At 51.8% G+C, this 22185-nt stretch overlaps 2 protein-coding genes across 8 annotated transcripts in view; one reads left to right on the top strand and one right to left on the bottom strand.

Moving 5' to 3' along the window:
- Positions 1-3664, top strand: part of RYR1 (ryanodine receptor 1) — a 52996-nt gene extending 49332 nt beyond the window's left edge. For all 7 annotated transcript variants that reach the window (XM_053472523.1, XM_053472524.1, XM_053472521.1 and 4 more), the window contains 8 exons: positions 206-266; positions 368-514; positions 942-1076; positions 1333-1489; positions 1617-1681; positions 1888-1988; positions 2157-2208; positions 2492-3664. In XM_053472523.1, the coding sequence (XP_053328498.1) occupies positions 206-266; positions 368-514; positions 942-1076; positions 1333-1489; positions 1617-1681; positions 1888-1988; positions 2157-2208; positions 2492-2587 (814 nt within the window). In that variant the 3' untranslated portion in view covers positions 2588-3664. The remainder of the gene's footprint in view (positions 1-205; positions 267-367; positions 515-941; positions 1077-1332; positions 1490-1616; positions 1682-1887; positions 1989-2156; positions 2209-2491) is intronic.
- Positions 3665-4175: 511 nt separating this feature from the next.
- Positions 4176-21599, bottom strand: MAP4K1 (mitogen-activated protein kinase kinase kinase kinase 1). The gene is made up of 31 exons (XM_053472926.1): positions 21367-21599; positions 19677-19734; positions 18562-18652; positions 17646-17710; positions 17448-17503; positions 14581-14628; positions 14407-14449; positions 13989-14061; positions 13419-13550; positions 12888-12950; positions 12474-12555; positions 11196-11315; positions 10180-10255; positions 10041-10096; positions 9863-9915; positions 9709-9756; positions 9498-9570; positions 9259-9418; positions 8984-9051; positions 8320-8404; positions 8147-8223; positions 7512-7572; positions 7324-7426; positions 7011-7069; positions 6744-6847; positions 6354-6531; positions 6181-6249; positions 5799-5888; positions 5504-5574; positions 5142-5191; positions 4176-4591 (listed from the first exon to the last, which is right to left on the bottom strand). The coding sequence occupies exons 1-31, from the start codon at positions 21490-21492 to the stop codon at positions 4525-4527; spliced, it is 2505 nt and encodes an 834-aa protein (XP_053328901.1). The 5' UTR covers positions 21493-21599; the 3' UTR covers positions 4176-4524.
- Between the last annotated feature and the right edge of the window lie 586 nt (positions 21600-22185).

The raw sequence follows: 22185 nt of genomic DNA, 5'->3' as shown, positions 1-22185 counted from the left end.
TCTCCGTTGGTGCCATAGACACAAGGACAGGAAGTCTATTCCCTCTATCTACTACCTTTTCCATTACATGTCATTTATGCCCCCAAACTCCTAATTTGATGGCTGACCTGACCCAGCGCCTCATCTGCCATGCCCTTCTGCCCCTTCGAAGTCTCTCTGCCACCTTCCTGCCCCTCTGACTGGTTTTTGTATCTCTCACTAACAGGATCACATCCATCGATATAAAATACCAGATCTGGAAGTTCGGCGTGGTTTTCACTGATAATGTAAGTCGGGGGTTTAATGGACTCTTTGTGTGGAGACGTCCAGCTGAGATGGCTTAGCGCTCGCCGGGATGGTGTCTCAGAATCTTGTGTTTGCTCCTCAGTCCTTCCTGTATCTGGTCTGGTACTTTGTCATGTCTATCCTTGGCCACTACAACAACTTCTTCTTCGCCGCTCACCTGCTGGACATCGCCATGGGCGTGAAGACCCTGCGCACCATCCTCTCCTCCGTCACACACAATGGCAAACAGGTACGAGTCCTATGTGGCGGCGTCACATGCTCCTTCCTTTCCTCCGTGCTCCTTCCTTTCCTCTGTGCTCCTTCCTTTCGTCCGTGCTCCTTCCTTTCCTCCATGCTCCTTCCTTTCCTCCATGCTTCTTCCTTTCCTCCGTGCTTCTTCCTTTCCTCCGTGCTTCTTCCTTTCCTCCGTGCTCCTTCCTTTCCTCCGTGCTCCTTCCTTTCCTCCATGCTTCTTCCTTTCCTCCATGCTCCTTCCTTTCCTCCATCTTTTCATTCTGTCTTGTCAATCTCTTCCCTCCGTCTCCCCACCATCGTGGCCGTGTTCTCCTCTCAGTCAGTGGATGCGGCCGCCCGCTTCTCTCTACCTCTCCGTTATTCTCATGCCCTCCTCCTCCCCGCGCTGTGTGATAATCCCCCCTGTCCTCCTTTCTCTGCAGCTCATGATGACGGTCGGCCTCCTGGCTGTGGTGGTTTATCTCTACACCGTCGTCGCCTTTAATTTCTTCCGCAAGTTTTACAACAAAAGTGAAGATGAAGATGAACCGGACATGAAGTGCGATGACATGATGACTGTGAGGAGCTGCCCTCTTTGCCCGTCTCTCTGTCCGTCCGATCGTCAGTCTGTCTGTTTTGTCTCTGCCATGGGACTTTATCACTGGTGACTCGACCAAGTCCCTCCACCAGTGGGAGAGGGGGGGAGGGGCGGCTCATTTAATGCCCGCTAACGTTACGAGGTCGGGGTGTTTCTTGACAAATCGTCACTTTATCTGTCTGTTGCATGTATTGTTATCATGTATGATCTCACGCGTGAACCCTGTCCCTCTGCAGTGTTATCTCTTCCACATGTATGTCGGAGTCAGAGCTGGAGGGGGCATCGGAGATGAGATTGAAGACCCCGCCGGAGACGAGTACGAACTTTACCGGGTGGTCTTCGACATCACGTTCTTCTTCTTTGTCATCGTCATCCTGCTGGCCATCATTCAGGGTACGCAGCAGCAATATGGACGCCGCGTTGTCCGCGGTTGGGTTGATAGGCTCGCTCTTTAGGGGTGTGACCTCCCACCCACCAATCAGAGATGGGTTCTGCATTCTCATATGTCCTTCGTCTACAGGTTTAATCATCGATGCCTTTGGGGAACTGAGAGACCAACAGGAGCAGGTGAAGGAGGACATGGAGGTGAGTGGCAAATATCTCGCTTCATCCCTTCCACCTCATCTCTTCCCTTAATTACCCCATTCCTCCCCAACGTGCCCCTCCATTTGCCCCAATCAAAGGCATGGCCTCCTTTCTCTTCCTTCTCATGATATAAAGTCTATTGGCCTCAGCTGCCTGCCATGTTTTTTTTAACCCCTTGTGCCTCATTGCCCCTCTTCTGCTTCTAGACTAAGTGCTTCATCTGCGGGATCGGCAGCGATTACTTCGACACAACGCCGCACGGCTTCGAGACGCACACGCTGGAGGAGCATAACCTGGCCAACTACATGTGAGCCAAGGGGTCATGGGGTTAGAGGTCACGGGGTCATAGGGGCAGTCAGAGACTTCATATCAAGACCCTGAAACTAGAGCCTGATATCGCGGATGGGTCCCACCAGGCATTCAGCCCCCAGGGGCTACTCGAGGAGCGCTCTGACCCCTCTTTCTTCTCCTACAGGTTCTTCCTCATGTACCTGATTAACAAGGATGAAACGGAGCACACGGGGCAGGTAAGCGGAAGGCCGTGCGTCCGTGTCCGTGGGGGTCCGTGTGACATGCGCAGCTAATGCTTGCGTGGGGGCTGGAGACGCGAAAGCCAACTGCTTTCTCCACCCATGCCTCACCCACCTTGTCTATATCATTAGCATTGTATCTGGGTCTGGGGGGGGGGTCCCGGAGATGGGAATATGTCTCAGAGCAGGTATACGTCTGGAGTGGCCTCTTGCCTGGCTGAGCATCATGGGAGTTGTAGTTCTCGGCAGCGCATGTGTTTATCTGTTCCTTGCCCTCCAGGAATCGTACGTTTGGAAGATGTACCAGGAGAGGTGTTGGGATTTCTTCCCGGCCGGGGACTGTTTCAGGAAGACGTACGAGGATCAGCTCGGATAACCAGGAAATTCACCCAATACTTTAGCGGGGTCCGGGGCGGACCCTTAACCCTGCCAGCCGCAGGGAAGCCCACCTATTCAGCCACCATCTTTGGCGGGGCTCACTCACAGACTTACTGTGTGGCGAGATCCCTGCAGAGGACCTTGCAGAGTATCGCACCTCGTGTCTTTATAACCCAGAGAGCGCTGCAGAGAGTTCCGTGCCACGCAGCGGGGTGATTCCTGCAGAGCATCTCACTTTATTCAAACCGGAGACCTCGGCAGATCTTTGCATCTTAGACTAGAAACCGTGTCAGGCCTTCTGTAGGAACGAGGCCGAGTGCCGTTTCACTGCCGGATTTGTGCTGTTAACCCTTTCACTGCCAAAAGAGCTCTCCCCCTCCCCTCCCCTCCCGCGCTTTAAAGCCACCGGCCGCACAGGAAGGGCCCCTCTTGTGCTGTTGGTTCTTCCCATAAAGAAACATTTTAAAAAAAAAGGGTTAAAAAAAGCAAATCTTTCCACTATTTATTTGATATGAATTCAGGGGATTTAATTAAACTGACGCGTTTCTATTCCATGGCTTCTATTCGGAGCCTGGTGATTTTTCAGAGGATTTACTGGGAATTTCGGGGGTAACTGGGAATTCTGCCGTCATCTAAACGCACCCTGGAGCTCCGACTTTGCGCTGTAGCTAAAACGCGCCGCTTAGTAAATCGCGCCCAGAGGTGCAGAAAGTCAAAGCACAATATTATTAGAGATTTCTAAAGGGGGGGGATTGCCCCTCCGTCACAGAGTGCCTTGTACCCCCTTCCCCGGGAGACGCGTCCCGGCTGTGAATGAGTCGTGGCTGCTGGGATTCGTTTGTCGCGTTGGGCCGCGTTAGTGAGACGTCTGCGTGTTTCTGTGGCTGAGCCTCTCGTCCTCCCGGCAGCTGCAGAACATCTTGTGTTTTACATTCGCTGTACGTCTTGTCTGCAGAGAGGGTCTCCGGAGCCCCGCAGAGACCCCAGCGTGGGTTTGTTGGGGGGGGGTCAGCCTTTGTTGCTGCTTTTTCTGTTCCGATTGTCCGTAATAAAGTATTTATTAATTATGCTGTGAGAGCGGCGCCTGATTCCTCTTTACTGCGTTACACCCGACGCGCTTCGCCACTCGATGCGGTCTCTGCGGCAGTAGGGGGCCGGGGGTGCAGCCCAAGCCGTGGGTAGAGAGTAACGGTCAGAGGGGGTCCCGCAGAGCACGGTGGGGTGCGGGGCCGGTAAAGACCGATTAGAATGGGAAGTATTAACCCTGTGACCTCTGACCTGTGACCTGCCAGCTGCTTTCGCCAAACGCGAGGGTTTCGTAAAAACGCAGCCCACGTTACGCCCAAAACGAGTGATTATTTAAAGGTGGTGGTCTTAGTGACGTGGTACCTGCAGCCCACCCACCCCCGGCAGAAAGGAGCCTCCATTACCAGGGCCTGTAGCAGGAAGGGTCTTCAGCCGTGTAGCGTGTTGGGTGTCCGAGGGTCCCATGTGGTCCGGGATCTGCCTGCGCGGGAATTTAACTGAAAGCTCTTGGCTTCCCGCACAGACCCGAGGAGCCCGGGATTCAGGAGACGAACGCGGGATTTACCTGCTTTCATAAACAGAAGGTTCGTTTAATTGTTACAGCGGGAGCTTCATACAAGTCGATGCACTTACACCCGGGGTCTCCCCAAATATCTGGGGGTGCAATACATCGAAAACCCAGACCCATCCGGCCCTCGTCTGGTCGCCCCTTTCTCAGACCTTAAACACGCGCCGGTCTCGTCTTTGATTCAGGAGCCGTAGGCCTACGCCATTGCCTTACTGCATTGACCACTTCTGCTGGGAGGCTGATCCATTTATCTACCACTAGCCAGGTACGCTTGTCATGTATGCAGATTATTTACTTTTCGACGGCCGCCCTCCAAACCCACGGAGCGCGAGACGTAATCCTCATTCCGGGACATAAAGGTTTGTAGCATTTCTGCCGGCGGAATGGAAAGCCTCCACAACAATCACCCTGCGGGGAGAACGAGAGAGAGAGAGAGAGAGAGGTGAGCAAATAAACGGGAGCGTGGAGGGAGAAAAGGGAGCCCCTATAATGAGGAGCGTGGAGGGAGCCCAAATAATGAGGAGCGTAGAGGGAGCCCAAAAAGGAGCACAAATAATGAGCGTAGAGGGAGTCCAAATAATGAGGAGCATAGAGGGAGCCCAAATAATGAGGAGCATAGAGGGAGCCCAAATAATGAGGTGCATAGAGGGAGCCCAAATAATGAGGTGCATAGAGGGAGCCCAAATAATGAGGTGCATAGAGGGAGCCCAAATAATGAGGTGCATAGAGGGAGCCCAAATAATGAGGAGCATAGAGGGAGCCCAAATAATGAGGTGCATAGAGGGAGCCCAAATAATGAGGTGCATAGAGGGAGCCCAAATAATGAGCATAGAGGGAGCCCAAAAAGGAGCACAAATAATGAGGAGCGTAGAAGGAGAAAAGGAGTAATAGGGTTTTGTAGACTGATGTAGGGAATCGGCGCTTTAATCTATACGGGGGCCGTCGGAAGAGACTTCACCTGTCGGAGGATAAGAGGCGGTAGGATCGATCGCTGCACTCGCCTACGACCTGCACGAGGGAGGAGAGAGCGGTAAATGTTTTGTTCACTGGGTTGGCGTCAGGCTTACAAGAAGCTTGGAGACCGTTGACCCCAGTAGTGGCTCCACCGTTACGTCCGACTGAAATGGGGTCCCCACCACTGCCACAGAATGCCCTCCCCAAACCATGGGGGGTAAGACCCGGTGGAACCGGTTTCCATTAATAATATTGATTGTATTTTATGGTGGGTTGGAGACCGGTGTCGGCCATATTGGGTGGGTTGGCCGGTTCCTCGTGTGCTGTGCGTCCGGTCGGCACGCGGAGTCCCGCGGATTTACTCACCTCTGCAGACGTCGTACTCAGCACCTGGAAGCTTTCCTTCCCGAAAACGAGGATGCTGTCCCCTGAAATAACTGCAAAGAACAGCCTCTCGTTACAAAACCCCCTCGGCTCTCACACGGCTCTCCTGAATCAATCAGAAACTAATCCCCGTGGGGCACATGGTGGGGCACATGGTGGGGCACATGGTGGGGCACATGGTGGGGCACATGGGGTACCCCTGCTGCAGGCACTGAATGCCCCATTGGTATTCTGCCCCCGGTGGTAGATTACAGCAGATCCCAGGTACACGTCTCACCTACAGATTCCACAGGGAACGTGAACGACACCTCGGGGACGGGCCACGGCGGGACGGGCTCTCCACGGAGGTCCACAAAGTTTAGTGTATCTGCAAGAAGCATAAAAACAGGGAGGTCGGGAGACCCCACAAGCAGAAAGAGGCTGAGTGAGGCTGGGGGCCGGGATCAGCTTATAGAGAGGCTGAAGGGCCAGAAGCAGAAGAAAGGGGGGCTGAGTGAGGCTGGGGGCTGAGTGAGGCTGGGGGCCGGGAGAGGCAGACAGGGAGGAAAGGGGGGCTAAATGAGGCTCGGGTGGGGTGGGGGGGCACGTTACGTCGAGGGTCCAGAGAATCATAGAGGGAGCGAGTTTGGGGGTTTGCTGGGGGGGGGTCGCTCTCTTACTGTTTGCCAGCACCAAAGCCCTGTCACCGGCTGTCTGTATCACCTGGACGGGTCCCGGACACGTGCTGCCTGAGAACAGGTGAATACGCAGAATATGCAGTGATACCGACACGCTAACGACATGTAACAGACAGACATGAACACGTATGCACTCTTACACACGTGTTTCTCACCTGCCCCGGAGTCCGTGAACCAGGAGGTCAGAGAATTCAGGTTGATCGTCTGGAAGCGGACGCCGGTGCCTGGGGAGGGGCATTTCTTGGCCCCGATACACACCAGCGGGTACTGCTCCCCGGGTATCACCAGCGTCTGGAACAGCCCCAGGGGGCAGGGCAGGGGGAAGTCGAATTGCTGGAAGGAAAGGCGACAGAATGAAGAGCCGACAACGAAATATCACAAAAACGACACAAAATATCACAAAAACGACACAAGTTCTGCGCAGGTTTCCGTTAATGGCGCCTGTTTGGGGCAGTTATGGCTGTGTGGGGTAGAAATGGGCGCCGGGGAGAATTAAAGGGCATCTGACGGGATTGTGGAGCCTGCGGTGGGGCAGAAGCCATTACCTTGAGTAACATGAACTTCTGGAGGGGTTGGTACCACTCGAGGAGGAGGACGCTGCTCTGGAACGCCACGCACAGAAAGCGCCGGTCACTGGAGGCATTGTGAGCTGAGGGGGAGAAATGGGGGAGAAATGGGGGAGAATACAGAATGAAAGATGGCGGGAGAGGAGCTCACGGGGCAAACTCGGAGGGACGAGACAACGGGGGGTAAACGGAGGCCGTGAACAAGGAGACGAGCGAACGTAAAGCAGCGGCCCTGGAGGGACTCACCCACGCAGCACTTCTTACAGCCCTTCGTGTCGGGGACCTTGCTGGATATAGATTTCCTCCTGGGGGGGGAGTAAAATTCAGGGTCTTGCTTAACCTGCCCCAATTTGCCCCCTATTCCCGCACCCCACCACAGACATGGCCGCTTCCCATCTCCATGGTGTGCGGCCCACCAGCCTCCCTGTCACCCCCCAGCGCTGAGCCCTGTTCATCGTCCGGTCCCCACATGGACCAACGCCCGGTCTCCATTCCCATTTTGAAGCCCGCTCCCGCCACATGTAACGCGCCTCCACCTCCTCGTGGCCCCTTAGTGTACCTGAGCAGTAGTCTGTGCGTGGGGATGTGGACCAGCCGTGGCTCCTTCCGAGACTCCTCGTGCAAAGCCACGAGATCGTGTGAGTACAGGTGCGAGGCTTTACCTGGGGCAGATGGAGGGGGGAGGCGGTGAGTTAACGCTCGCGGGGCGGTGGACGTTGGGTGGCCCCCCCAGTCCTTTTTTCTTACCGGAAACCGACATCAGAACGTCGTTTATGGAATAAATCCACGTCGTGCGGCCGGGGAAGAGCTAGGAAGGGAAACGGAAGAAGAATCCATCATCGGAGGCACAGAATGCGCGGCTGCTGCCCAGAGGGAGGTGGTATTTTAGGTGCTGTGGACCCATAATGGCCACGAGTGCTCGATTTTTGCCACTGGCTATTAAGTGAAGGCTTTTAATGGCTATTCAGCTTCTGGACATTCAGTTAGGGGGGGAATAAAATAGTAACCCCCGGCCGCTCCAAAAACCTCCCTGAAACGTGAATCCCCAAACCTGCACACCTCCGAAACCTAGAACCCCCCCAAAAAATATCCGGAATCCATTATTCATCTCCCTGAAAAATAAAGGAATCGCGAATCCCCCACAAAAACAAATTTACTAAACTTCGGTAAAAACGTTCTTGCGTGAAATGTAGGATTCGTAGAGAGTTAACCCCAGCGGCTGGGGGTCAGAATAAAATAATAATTCTGCTGTTTTATTCGGATCTCTTTGGGACTGCCGCGTGCCGCCATGTTTGAGAGACGTGGACACGCCTCCTCTCGGGGTCACGGATCGTGGCACAGAAGTGTTCGGGGCCCCGGGTCATGCATAAGGGTAAACTCACCAGTTCCAGGGAGGCGCGAGTCTCCGCTCTGTTCAGGGTGAAGATCCCTTCCTCGGCTCCCAGGATAATGTGCGTATCTGAAACACACACCGTTAGGTCCCAGCCACCTGTCCTGTGGGGCCGTGGGGCCGTGGGGCGGGGGGCCGTGGGGCAAGTTTTGGGGTGGCACCTACTTTTTGATGTGGGGTCGTTCCAACAGGTTGCCGAGTGGATTTTCAGGGGGCATCCATTAAAGATCTTTCGGAACCGGATTTTTTTCTAGAAAGATAAAAAAATATCAGAAGTCAGAATCTCCAACAGATCCCAGGAAACAGATCCACGGAGAGATCCCAGGAAACAGATCCACGGAGAGATCCCAGGAAACAGATCCATGGAGAGATCCCAGGAAACAGATCCACGGAGAGATCCCAGGAAACAGATCCACGGACAGATCGCAGGAAACAGATCCACGGAGAGATCCCAGGAAACAGATCCACGGAGAGATCCCAGGAAACAGATCCACGGAGAGATCCGCAACACTGGATTCAGGACCACGGACAGATCCCAGGAAACAGATCCACGGACAGATCCCAGGAAACAGATCCCAGGAAACAGATCCCAGGAAACAGATTCACAACACTGGATTCAGAACCACGGACAGATCCCAGGCAGCAGATCTCCTATCCCTCTTAGTGCTCAATGAGAGGTCTATTCACTAGAGCGGGAGTTTGCCGGAGAGCTTGCAGCTCATCCAGCTGCGTGTGCCCGGTGTGCCCAGTGTGCCCGATGGCCGGTCCAGGCCTGGCCTCTCCCACTCTACCACCTTCACCTGAGGTGGAATCGCGCAGGTAGTTTTACCTGATTCTTCCTCTGTTTGGGGGGCAGACTCGGGGGCCCCGGGAGGTGATGTAACAAGAGGGACGGCTCTGAAAGAAAAGGGAGGGGTTTTATCTTGGGGTCCCGCTTCACACCCCAAAGCCTGACCCTTCACACCCCAAACCCTGACCCTTCTCACCCCAACCCCTGCCATTTACCCCTGTCTAAAAGCTGGGTGTGCATAGCTGTGTGTGCCTGATCCATCAGTAATCAAATACCCCCACAGCCCTGCCCCCCACCTTATCTGCCCCTCTCACCGGAGTTGGCGGTGGTCAGCGGGTTCCCGACGCACTCCGGCCAGAGCTTCCCCGGATTCCTCGGGACATTCGGACCGCTGGAGCATCGCACGAGAGCGGGGGGCACGTGGAGCCTGTTCGGCCGAGCGTTGGTTTTGGCAGAGGAGGCGCGGAATCTGGGCTGCGGACAGACGGCGCGGGGGCGGTAAATGACGGGGCGACAGGTGAACCCTAAATGTGGGGGGCGGGGTTTGCCTCACCTTGGGAGGTAGAGGGGGAGGGGCTTCCTCATCCAGGGACATCTCGCTGCCGGCGTCACCTGCAGAACTTGGGCTGCCGGGAACGCAAACGTCATACCATTAACACCAGGGGTGCATCGTGAGGGGCATTAGCAGAGAGAGGCGCTTCTGCCCCTTCTAATACCCCTGAATATTTGTACATGGCCACTGCTACTCCGGCATCAAAACTTACATGTCGACATCGTCGTAATCATCGTTGTCATCATCTTCATCGGAGCTCCTGTGAGATTAATAACCGTTAATGATTTCGGGGTCCGGTCAGTCCCTCGCCTCAGTTTTACCCCTTATCCGGGGCAGTTGGGGCATCGCAGCTTCATCCCACTCACCTACTGCAGGGGTTCAGGCGACCTTCATCATTTTCGGCATCTGCCATTTTTTTCTGGGGATTAATACGGTTTTGACACACATTATGACATCAGTATGACATCACAGGTACATCCCACTGATCTAATACTCGTTATTCACTAAGAAGGGCGGGGGGGGGGCGGGGGAATACATTATTACCGGTACTGATCCGTACTCATCCGCTACGGCTAATCGATCGAAATTGATCTGACGCACTGCAGAGAGATGGGACACAAAGGCGTTATTGGGGTCCCGCACGTCAAACCCCCAAACCCCCCCTGACCCCGCCGGTACGTACGCTGGATGTCGGAGGCCGAGCGCCGGGCTTTGGAGTGGAGGTTCTTTGAGACGATGCGGGAAAAGGTGGGCTGGATCTGGAGGGGATGGAGGTCGTCCAGAGAATAATAATAATAATAATAATAATAATAATAATATACGGTAATAATAATAATAATAATAACAATAATAATAACAACAATAATAATAATATACGGTAGTAATAATAATAATAATATAATAATAATAATAATAATAATAATATAATAATAATAATATACGGTAATAATAATAATAATAATAATAATAACAATAATAATAATATACGGTAGTAATAATAATAATAATATAATAATAATAATAATAATAATATAATAATAATAATATACGGTAATAATAATAATAATAATGTAATAATAACAATAATAATAATATACGATAATAACAAAAATAATAATAATAATAATAATATACGATAATAACAAAAATAATAATAATAATAATAATATACGATAATAACAAAAATAATAATAATATACGGTAATAATAACAATAATAATATAATAATAACAATAATAATAATAATATACGGTAATAATAACAATAATAATAATAATAATATTACTTCATTAAATACCAAAAATAATATAAATGACCTCATAAATTAATTAAAATTCATTCCTAATTTATAGAGAAATTGATAAATAAAAAGATCATTTATAAGGAGAGATGTATTTTTGTTATTTAGTAATGGGGTCCAGATGGGATTATTTAGGAATATTTTCTCAGGGGACTAAGTAGAGATTTATAGAGACCCCCAAATGCAAACTAAACTGTTTTGGAAGAACCCCCCGCATGTAAATCAGAAAAACATCTGCAGCCTTGGCGGAATTCTTCGAGTCTAGCCTGCAGAGCTTGCAATCGTTTCTCGCAGGATTAAAACATTTACCCTCTTTTTTGCCCCCCACCCCCCGGGACAATCCATTGTGCGCAGGGGCAGATGTGGCACTGGAGGGCGCAGGCCCCAGAGATTCTGACCTCATACTCGTCGTCCTCCTGTCCGTCTGGGCCGTCTTTCTGCTTCTCTGGGTTTCTCAGCTTCTCCAGCAGCTCCTGCGTGAGGCTGGCAGAGAGTCCACACTGGGCCACGAACTGGTGCTGGGGGGAGATGGGGGAGAGGTCAGGACCCCCGTCTGAAATACCCCACCGGTTACTGCCCCCGGGTGCGGTATTCCTTCTGAGCCTCCCACATAACACACAAACACACACACATACTAACACACAGACTCACCCTCACAGTACCACCATACACTCACACACACAGACTCACCCTCACAGTACCACCATACACTCACACACAAACACGCACACAGACTCACCCTCACAGTACCACCATACACTCACACACACGCACACACACAGACTCACCCTCACAGTACCACCATACACTCACACACACGCACACACACAGACTCACCCTCACAGTACCACCATACACTCACACACAAACACGCACACAGACTCACCCTCACTGTACCACCATACACTCACACACACTACCGTGTAAAAGTTTGGGGTCACTTAGAAAGGTCCTTGTTTTTGAAACCTCCTGGGTTCCAATGGCCCTTTATCACTCCCATCACTCCTGGGTTCCAATGGCCCTTTATCACTCCCATCACTCCCGTGTTCCAATGGCCCTTTATCACTCCCATCACTCCTGTGTTCCAATGGCCCTTTATCACTCCCATCACTCCTGTGTCCCAATGGCCCTTTATCACTCCCGTCACTCCTGGGTTCCAATGGCCCTTTATCACTCCCATCACTCCTGTGTTCCAATGGCCCTTTATCATTCCCATCACTCCTGGGTTCCAATGGCCCTTTATCACTCCCATCACTCCTGGGTTCCAATGGCCCTTTATCACTCCCATCACTCCTGGGTTCCAATGGCCCTTTATCACTCCCATCACTCCTGGGTTTCAATGGCCCTTTATAACTCCCATCACTCCTGTGTTCCAATGGCCCTTTATCACTCCCATCACTCCAGTGTTCCAATGGCCCTTTATCACTCCCATCACTCCAGTGTTCCAATGGCCCTTTATCACTCCCATCACTCCTGTGTCCCAATGGCCCTTTATCACTCCCATCACTCCTGTGTTCCAATGGCCCTTTATCACTCCCATCACTCCTGTGTTCCAATGGCACGCTGTGTTCGCTGATCCACGCTAACAACGTACACTGACAGGCAAACTCATGCTGTCATCCCCTGCCCCCTATATATAACCGTGAGTGTCCCGAGCCCCCACTCCCAGGACTCACAGTCAGCAGTTTGGAGGCGCTTGGTCTCTTCTTGGCATTTTTTGTTAATGCCACCTTGACAAAGTTGTGAAAACTGGCAGACCTGAAAACAAGAGGCTCCGCATTAACCCCACAAATACATATTAACCCCGCACATGCCTCCCACACACACACACACGGCCCCCCAGCACAGCCAGCCTGACCCCAACCTCGAGATTCCTGGGGGCCACAGGACAAGCCCAAGGGGCTGTTACCGGGCCGGCGGGGAGGGGGTCTCTCAGTGCGTCCTCGTGGGGTGCATGCCCTGTTCTGATTGGCTCTTACAAATATTTGCCTTTTATTTTTAGGTTTTTATGGCCGGCCGAGGTTTGGTTTAAGGCCGAGGTTTGGTTTAAGGCCGTGGCAGAAATGTACGTGAATACACTTTATACTCACCACTTGGACTTGTCCTTCAGTTTGGGGGGCTGGTAGCCGCTCTTTGACATCAAGAAGAGAACCCTGCAGCAAAAGGGGTCATTAGTGGCAGTCCTCGTACCCACCGGAGCCTGAACTCAGAAGGCTGTGAGGCAGCTTTTATTTTCTGCTGCTATGGCAACCTGGGACTTCAACCTCTCAATGCCCTGTCCGTGAGTCACATGCATACACACAACATGTAAGAGCGTAACATGCGTCCACGTGTGTCCAGCTGCCGTCACGTGTCATTAAAGCGCCGGGGCAGATTACACAAGTATGCAAGTATCTTTTTATCCAGAAGAAGGCAAAATAAGTGATAAACTCCAAAACTGCCCCCGAGGGGTAATAAAGGGCAGATTTCTCCCTGGGTCTTTTTGAGGTTCCTCCTTTTTTTGATGATATTAACAGGGTGATTAAAATTGGTGGCGTGGGTTTTAGTGGCAGGTCGGACTTATATGAGACTCCCAGCACTCTCAGGGGCGGAGGTCCCCGGCTGTTACCCCCGACACTCACCGCAAAGGGTGCACGTGGAACATGGGGGGCTGCAGCTCCGTCAGCTCGATGGCCGTGATTCCCAGAGACCAGATGTCGCAGAGCTCAGTATATCCCCCCTTCAGCTCCACCGCGGCCACCTCCGGTGCCATCCTGCAAGGCAAGAGTGTAAGCTCTGCGGCCAAAGGCTTGTGGAAAGGACCTTCCTGCCCCGGCTCCGAGTGCACTCCCGGCTCTGAGTACGCCCCCCCCCGGCTCCGAGTACGCGCCCGCCACCGGCTCTGAGTATGCTCCCGGCTCTGAGTACGCCCCCGCCCCGGCTCTGAGTGCACTCCCGGCTCTGAGTACGCCCCCCCTCGGCTCCGAGTACTCCCCCCCCCGGCTCAGAGTACGCTCCCGCCCCGGCTCTGAGTATGCTCCCGGCTCTGAGTACGCCCCCCCGGCTCTGAGTACGCTCCCCCCCGGCTCTGAGTACGCTCACAGCTCCGAGTGTGCTCTCGCCCCAGCTCTGAGTACGCTCCCCCCCCTCAGTTCTGAGTGCGCACCCCCCCGGCTCTGAGTGCGCTCCCCCCCCGGCTCGGAGTGCGTTACCAGTAAGGGGTACCAATGAAGGAATTCCTCCTGGCAAAAGTGGCCGTGAGCTGCGCAGAGATCCCAAAATCCGCTGCAGAGAGAGAGAGAGAGAGAGAAAGTCCGTGTCATGGCGGTCACAGAGCATAGCGGGGGGGTCATGGGGCAAAGGGGGCATCATGGGGGGCAAACAGCACAGCAGGCTGTCACAGGGCATAGCAGGGGGTCATAGGGTGTCACAGGGGGTAACAGGGCATAGCAGGGTGTCACAGGGGGTAACAGGACATAGCAGCGTGTCACGGGGGTAACAGGGCATAGCAGGGTGTCATGGAGTATAACAGGGGGTAACAGGGCACAGCAGGGTGTCACGGGGGTAACAGGGCACAGCAGGGTGTCACCGGGGGGTAATATGTTCCTATGTCGTTGTTAGGACGCTCACCGACTTTGACGTCACCCTGGTCATTCAGAAGGATGTTTGCCCCCTGGAATAACGAAGGGGTATGTGTGATGAGGCTCGAGCAGAGAGCTTGCGATCTACTCATCGGAGGTAAACGTGATAAGATATAGACAGCGGTCGTTCGGGGCGGGGGTAAGTACAGGGGCAGTTACCTACCTTAATGTCTCTGTGGATCTTTCCCTGGTTGTGTAGGTAGGAGAGGCCCTGTGTGTAGAGGCAGGAAAGGGTTAATGTATGGAGGCATACCTGTGCATGTACGCTGATTGTACGTATGTTTGCAGCATGTTCAAGTACCAGCGGCTAGTGGTTTTGCACGCGCTATCTACAGGGTTAATATGTAGGGTTAGGGTGGTGTATAGGGGTAATGTGTAGGGTTGTGTATAGGGGTAGTGTGTAGGGTTGTGTATAGGGGTAGTGTGTAGGGTTGTGTATAGGGGTAGTGTGAAGGGTTGTGTATAGGGGTAATGTGTAGGGTTTTGTATAGGGGTAGTGTGAAGGGTTGTGTATAGGGTAATGTGTAGGGTTGTGTATAGGGGTAGTGTGTAGGGTTGTGTATAGGGGTAGTGTGTAGGGTTGTGTATAGGGGTAACGTGTAGGGTTGTGTATAGGGGTAATGTGTAGGGTTGTGTATATGGGTAATGTGTAGGGTTGTGTATAGGGGTAGTGTGTAGGGTTGTGTATAGGGGTAGTGTGTAGGGTTGTGTATAGGGGTAATGTGTAGGGTTGTGTATAGGGGTAGTGTGTAAGGTTGTGTATAGGGGTAGTGTGTAAGGTTGTGTATAGGGGTAATGTGTAGGGTTGTGTATAGGGGTAGTGTGTAGGGTTGTGTATAGGGGTAGTGTGTAGGGTTGTGTATAGGGGTAGTGTGTAAGGTTGTGTATAGGGTAATGTGTAGGATTGTGTATAGGGGTAGTGTGTAGGGTTGTGTATAGGGGTAGTGTGTAGGGTTGTGTATAGGGGTAGTGTGTAGGGTTGTGTATAGGGTAATGTGTAGGGTTGTGTATAGGGGTAACGTGTAGGGTTGTGTATAGGGGTAATGTGTAGGGTTGTGTATAGGGGTAATGTGTAGGGTTGTGTATAGGGGTAATGTGTAAGGTTGTGTATAGGGGTAGTGTGTAGGTTTGTGTATAGGGGTAATGTGTAGGGTTGTGTATAGGGGTAGTGTGAAGGGTTGTGTATAGTGGTAGTGTGTAGGGTTGTGTATAGGGTTGGAGTGTAGGGTTGTGTATAGGGTAATGTGTAGGGTTGTGTATAGGGTAATGTGTAGGGTTGTGTATAGGGGTAACGTGTAGGGTTGTGTATAGGGGTAGTGTGTAGGGTTGTGTATAGGGGTAGTGTGTAGGGTTGTGTATAGGGGTAATGTGTATGGTTGTGTATAGGGGTAGTGTGTAGGGTTGTGTATAGGGGTAGTGTGTAGGGTTGTGTATAGGGGTAGTGTGTAGTGTTGTGTATAGGGGTAGTGTGTAGGGTTGTGTATAGGGGTAATGTGTAGGGTTGTGTATAGAGTAATGTGTAGGGTTGTGTATAGGGGGTAACGTGTAGGGTTGTGTATAGGGGGTAACGTTTAGGGTTGTGTATAGGGTAATGTGTAGGGTTGTGTATAGGGGTAGTGTGTAGGGTTGTGTATAGGGGTAGTGTGTAGGGTTGTGTATAGGGGTAACGTGTAGGGTTGTGTATAGGGGTAACGTGTAGGGTTGTGTATAGGGGTAACGTGTAGGGTTGTGTATAGGGGTAACGTGTAGGGTTGTGTGTAGGGTTGTGTATAGGGGTAGTGTGTAGGGTTGTGTATAGGGGTAATGTGTAGGGTTGTGTATAGGGGTAATGTGTAGGGTTGTGTATAGGGGTAATGTGTAGGGTTGTGTATAGGGTAATGTGTAGGGTTGTGTATAGGGTAGTGTGTAGGGTTGTGTATAGGGTAATGTGTAGGGTTGTGTATAGGGGTAGTGTGTAGGGTTGTGTATAGGGGTAGTGTGTAGGGTTGTGTATATGGGTAATGTGTAGGGTTGTGTATAGGGGTAGTGTGTAGGGTTGTGTATAGGGGTAGTGTGAAGGGTTGTGTATAGGGGTAGTGTGTAGGGTTGTGTATAGGGGTGGAGTGTAGGGTTGTGTATAGGGGTAGTGTGTAGGGTTGTGTATAGGGTAATGTGTAGGGTTGTGTATAGGGTAATGTGTAGGGTTGTGTATAGGGGTAGTGTGTAGGGTTGTGTATAGGGGTAGTGTGTAGGGTTGTGTATAGGGTAATGTGTAGGGTTGTGTATAGGGGTAGTGTGTAGGGTTGTGTATAGGGGTAGTGTGTAGGGTTGTGTATAGGGGTAGTGTGTAGGGTTGTGTATAGGGGTAGTGTGTAGGGTTGTGTATAGGGGTAGAGTGTAGGGTTGTGTATAGGGGTAGTGTGTAGTGTTGTGTATAGGGGTAGTGTGTAGGGTTGTGTATAGGGGTAGTGTGAAGGGTTGTGTATAGGGGTAGTGTGTAGGGTTGTGTATAGGGGTAGTGTGTAGGGTTGTGTATAGGGTAATGTGTAGGGTTGTGTATAGGGGTAGTGTGTAGGGTTGTGTATAGGGGTAGTGTGTAGGGTTGTGTATAGGGTAATGTGTAGGGTTGTGTATAGGGGTAGAGTGTAGGGTTGTGTATAGGGGTAGTGTGTAGGGTTGTGTACAGGGGTAGTGTGTAGGGTTGTGTATAGGGGTAGTGTGTAGGGTTGTGTATAGGGGTAGTGTGTAGTGTTGTGTATAGGGGTAGTGTGTAGGGTTGTGTATAGGGGTAGAGTGTAGGGTTGTGTATAGGGGTAGTGTGTAGGGTTGTGTATAGGGTAATGTGTAGGGTTGTGTATAGGGGTAGTGTGTAGGGTTGTGTATAGGGGTAGAGTGTAGGGTTGTGTATAGGGGTAGTGTGTAGGGTTGTGTATAGGGTAATGTGTAGGGTTGTGTATAGGGTAATGTGTAGGGTTGTGTATAGGGGTAGTGTGTAGTGCTGTGTATAGGGGTAGTGTGTAGTGTTGTGTATAGGGGGAATGTATGGCTCACCTGTAGGGTCTCTCTGCACACGTACGCCGTCTGTTGCTCTGACAACGCTCCGGTCACTGGGGGAACAAAGCAGAAAATGGAGGAACTCGGGGAGTCTTTACCGATAACAGCCGAGGTTTGGCTAAACGGGACAGGTCTGGGGGGCAGAGAAACAATCATTACCCCTACATGGGGTAATAACAAGCGTGGAGTAAATACCTTGGTATACATCCTGGAGAGACCCTCCCCCGCAGTACTCCATACAGATCCAAAGCTTGTTCACCCTATAGAAATAAAACCAGTCCTGATAATACATTACATACAGCCCCGCCGCTGTCTGACCAGTCCTGATAATACATACAGCCCCGCCGCTGTCTGACCAGTCCTGATAATACATTACATACAGACCCGCCGCTGTCTGACCAGTCCTGATAATACATACAGACCCGCCGCTGTCTGACCAGTCCTGATAATACATACAGCCCCGCCGCTGTCTGACCAGTCCTGATAATACATTGCATACAGACCCGCCGCTGTCTGACCAGTCCTGATAATACATTACATACAGACCCGCCGCTGTCTGACCAGTCCTGATAATACATAGAGACCCGTCGCTGTCTGACCAGTCCTGATAATACATACAGACCCGCCGCTGTCTGACCAGTCCTGATAACGCAGTCACATCCCCTACATTACATACAGCCCCGCCGCTGTCTGACCAGTCCTGATAACGCAGTCACATCCCCTACATTACATACAGACCCGCCGCTGTCTGACCAGTCCTGATAACGCAGTCACACCCCCTACATTACATACAGCCCCGCCGCTGTCTGACCAGTCCTGATAACGCAGTCACATCCCCTAGATTACATACAGCCCCGCCGCTGTCTGACCAGTCCTGATAATACATTACATACAGACCCGCCGCTGTCTGACCAGTCCTGATAACGCAGTCACATCCCCTACATTACATACAGACCCGCCGCTGTCTGACCAGTCCTGATAACGCAGTCACACCCCCTACATTACATACAGACCCGCCGCTGTCTGACCAGTCCTGATAACCCGGTCACATCCCCTACATTATATACAGACCCGCAGCTGCCTGACCAGTCCTGATAACGCGCTGAGTTACCGGGTGTAGCTGCCGTGGTAGGCGACGATGTTCCGGTGAGCGCAGCCTTTCAGCATCAGCACCTCTTGCTGGATGATGGAAAAATCCTCGTCTGTGTGAGATTTACAAACATCGCGGGGTTTTGGTGAATGTCGCGCATGTTTTTTATTTAAAGGGGAAGCGACATAAAAAAAATCATCTTTTTTTTGTTTTCATTTAATTCCTAATAGGCCAAAGGGAGCCAGTTTTTTTTATAGGGTTAAGGCGATTAGAGGCGTGGCTGGGGCGTGGTTTCTGTAACTGGGTGGGGCGTTTACAAGAATAAAATATTTATTTTATATTTAATTTATAAAGCCGTTTCCTGCTGTTTCTATACACATTACGGGGCTTTTAGGGCCGTAGAACCCTGCGATCCCCTCATACCCCGCAAACATTCTGACCTCCTAGAAAAGAGGGGCATCAGGGGGAGAGAGGGGTATCGGGAGGGGGCGAGAAGAGAGATGGATATCGGGGGGGGGCAAATTAAGGGATGAGAGAGGAGCATTAGGGCAGGAAAGAGGGGCACAGGGGTTTGAGGCCCAAGAAGGACTAGAGAAACCAAACAGGGACACTTGGCAGCTTGTGACGTGGTATTCTCCTTAGAGGTAACATTGATGGTAATTGCCCCACTGAGGGGTATCACAACCTGTACATACGACCCGTCTCCCAGACGCCGTGGCCTTCTGTATAAACGTATATTTTGATGCCGTTCGCACTGATTAATAAATTTCAGTGCAGATGGAACCTCGGAATCCCATTGGTCGGCCCGAGCAGGAAGTTGGAAGACGCTTCCTGTCCTCTCCCCGCGTTGTTTTAGCGGACTGCGCAGGAGGCTCTAGCGCTAGAGATTGTTTCCAGCTGCGCAGGTCCCTCCGTAACGCTATTATCACATATATCACAGGGCGACGGGAGATTTATACCCCGCAACGGGGCAACAAGATGGCGGCTCAGGAAATAATACGGGGGAATTTTATATTAATATTTCATCGTGATATATGTTGTAGGGGTTTGTGTGTAAATTCAGCACGCCCAATGAGAGCCGGGAGCGGATGCGAACACGGGGGCCAAAAACAGGGGCCACAAGGTCCAGAACTCACCAGTCTCCTTGTTGACGACTTTCACGGCTGCCAGGTCTCCGCTCGCTTTATTTCTGGCCTAAAATGGAGAACAACAAGTACTTTCATTGTGAGAAGGGGCAGAGTATCTGGGTAACGCGCAGATTCCCTGGGTGAAGGGGCAGATTCCCTGGGTGAAGGGGCAGATTCCCTGGGTGAAGGGGCAGATTCTCTGGGTGAAGGGGCAGATTCCCTGGGTGAAGGGGCAGATTCTCTGTGAGAAGGGGCAGATTCTCTGGGTGAGGGGCAGATTCTCTGTGAGAAGGGGCAGATTCTCTGGGTGAGGGGGCAGATTCTCTGGGTGAAGGGGCAGATTATCTGGGTGAGGGGGCAGATTCTCTGGGTGAGGGGGCAGATTCTCTGGGTGAGGGGCAGATTCTCTGTGAGAAGGGGCAGATTCTCTGGGAGAAGGGGCAGATTCTCTGTGAGAAGGGGCAGATTCTCTGGGTGAGGGGGCAGATTCTCTGGGTGAGGGGGCAGATTCTCTGGGTGAAGGGGCAGATTCTCTGGGTGAAGGGGCAGATTCTCTGTGAGAAGGGGCAGATTCCCTGGGTGAAGGGGCAGATTCTCTGTGAGAAGGGGCAGATTCTCTGGGTGAGGGGGCAGATTCTCTGGGTGAGGGGGCAGATTCCCTGGGTGAAGGGGCAGATTCTCTGTGAGAAGAGGAATATCGTGTCCATATCGCGGTGTGCCCCGTTGTGTGCCGGGGGGCAGCTGGCATAACCACTGGGGCATTATCCACTAAATGTTGTGTCCGGGCTAATTAACAGAACAAAGAAAGCGAGTGTAACAGGACATTGCGTCCCCTGAGTAGGGGAAGCCCCGGGGTGGGTGCGAATCTGCAGCGGGGCAGGAAGTCAGAGCTGCAAAAAATACTACATCTACTCCAAATGCCCCCCGGCCTGTACGTTGTGTCGTGAATAAAGATTTGGGGACTGGGGTGCACTTTGGGCCCCTGAATCTGTGAATATGATAAGGCCCTCTGAGAGTCTCGGCTACATCTTTGGGGCTGTTCTGTAAATGAGTCCTGGTGTCTGGCAGTGAAAGGGTTACCCCAGAGAGCCAGTCACAGGAAGCGCAGAGGATGCGGCATGCACCTGTTACATGCGCAACCACAGGAAGTGAGCTCTGGGGCACACAAAGCGAGGCTGGGAGCCAGGGGGGGTCAGAGTCATTGGGGACACGGGGGCCACGTTAATCCAGAGGGCCAGATATAGCCAAAGGGCTTGAAGCTGGTCCACTCACGTGGCCGGTGCGGACAGGGTGATGACCATAAGCACAATTAGAATTATTAGGAAACATTCGCTTACTGGGGAGTGCATGATGTCATTCAAAGCCTGGGCTGCTATGATGTCATGAATAAGCTGAAATGTCATATATTTTATCCCCAGCTGCAGGAACAATCCTCCCTCAATGAGTGACAGCCTCTCTCGCACACTCACACTGACACAGCCTCTCTCACACACTCACACTCACACAGCCTCTCTCGCACACTCACACTGAGCGGCAGCCTCTCTCACAGAGTCACAGTGGGGGACCGTGTTTCACAAACTTATTGAGTGGCAGTCAGTAGAGTGCTCGCTCCCCATGTTAGTAAAGGGAGATCTCAAAAGTAATCCCATTAACCCGTTCCTCCCCAGGGACAGTGTCGTTGGCTTTGGGGGTCTCTCACCTTATAGACCTCCCCGTAGCTCCCGCTCCCCAGTCGCTGGATCAGCTCGAAGTCATCCTGGGGGTCCCTGCTGGAGATATCCAGGGGCAGCCTCCCCCGAGCATCCATCCTGCAGGCTGCGCGCATGCACGAGTGCAACGAAGAGTGCCGCTCCACAGCCACAGCTGCTCACACACCCTGCCACTTCCTGATGGTGCGGCTCGGCCGTCACATACACACAACTGCTGCACACTACTACACGCACAACTACTACACATCTACATACACACTACAACAGACATACACACAACCGCTGCATACTACTACACGCACAACTACTACACACACAACTACTACACATATACATACACACTACAACAGACATACACACTACTGCTGCATACTACTACACGCACAACTACTACACACACTACTACATGCACAACTACTACACATATACATACACACTACAACAGACATACACACTACTGCTGCATACTACTACACGCACAACTACTACACACACTACTACATGCACAACTACTACACATATACATACACACTACAGACATACACACTACTGCTGCACACTAATACACGCACAACTACTACACACACAACTGCTGTACACTACTATACGCACAACTACTACACACATACATACACACTACAACAGACACACACAACTGATGCACACTACTAAACACACAACACATATACACAACTGCTGCATACTACTACATGCACAACTACAACACAAACACTACAACACACACACAACTGCTGTATACTACTACACGCACAACTACTACAACACACACAACTGCTGCACACTACTAC

This window comes from Spea bombifrons, chromosome 8, assembly GCF_027358695.1.
Source record: "Spea bombifrons isolate aSpeBom1 chromosome 8, aSpeBom1.2.pri, whole genome shotgun sequence".
NCBI lineage: Eukaryota > Metazoa > Chordata > Amphibia > Anura > Pelobatidae > Spea > Spea bombifrons.
The sequence above is the reverse complement of the archived record's forward strand: the minus strand, read 5'-3'. Positions and strand labels throughout refer to the sequence as shown.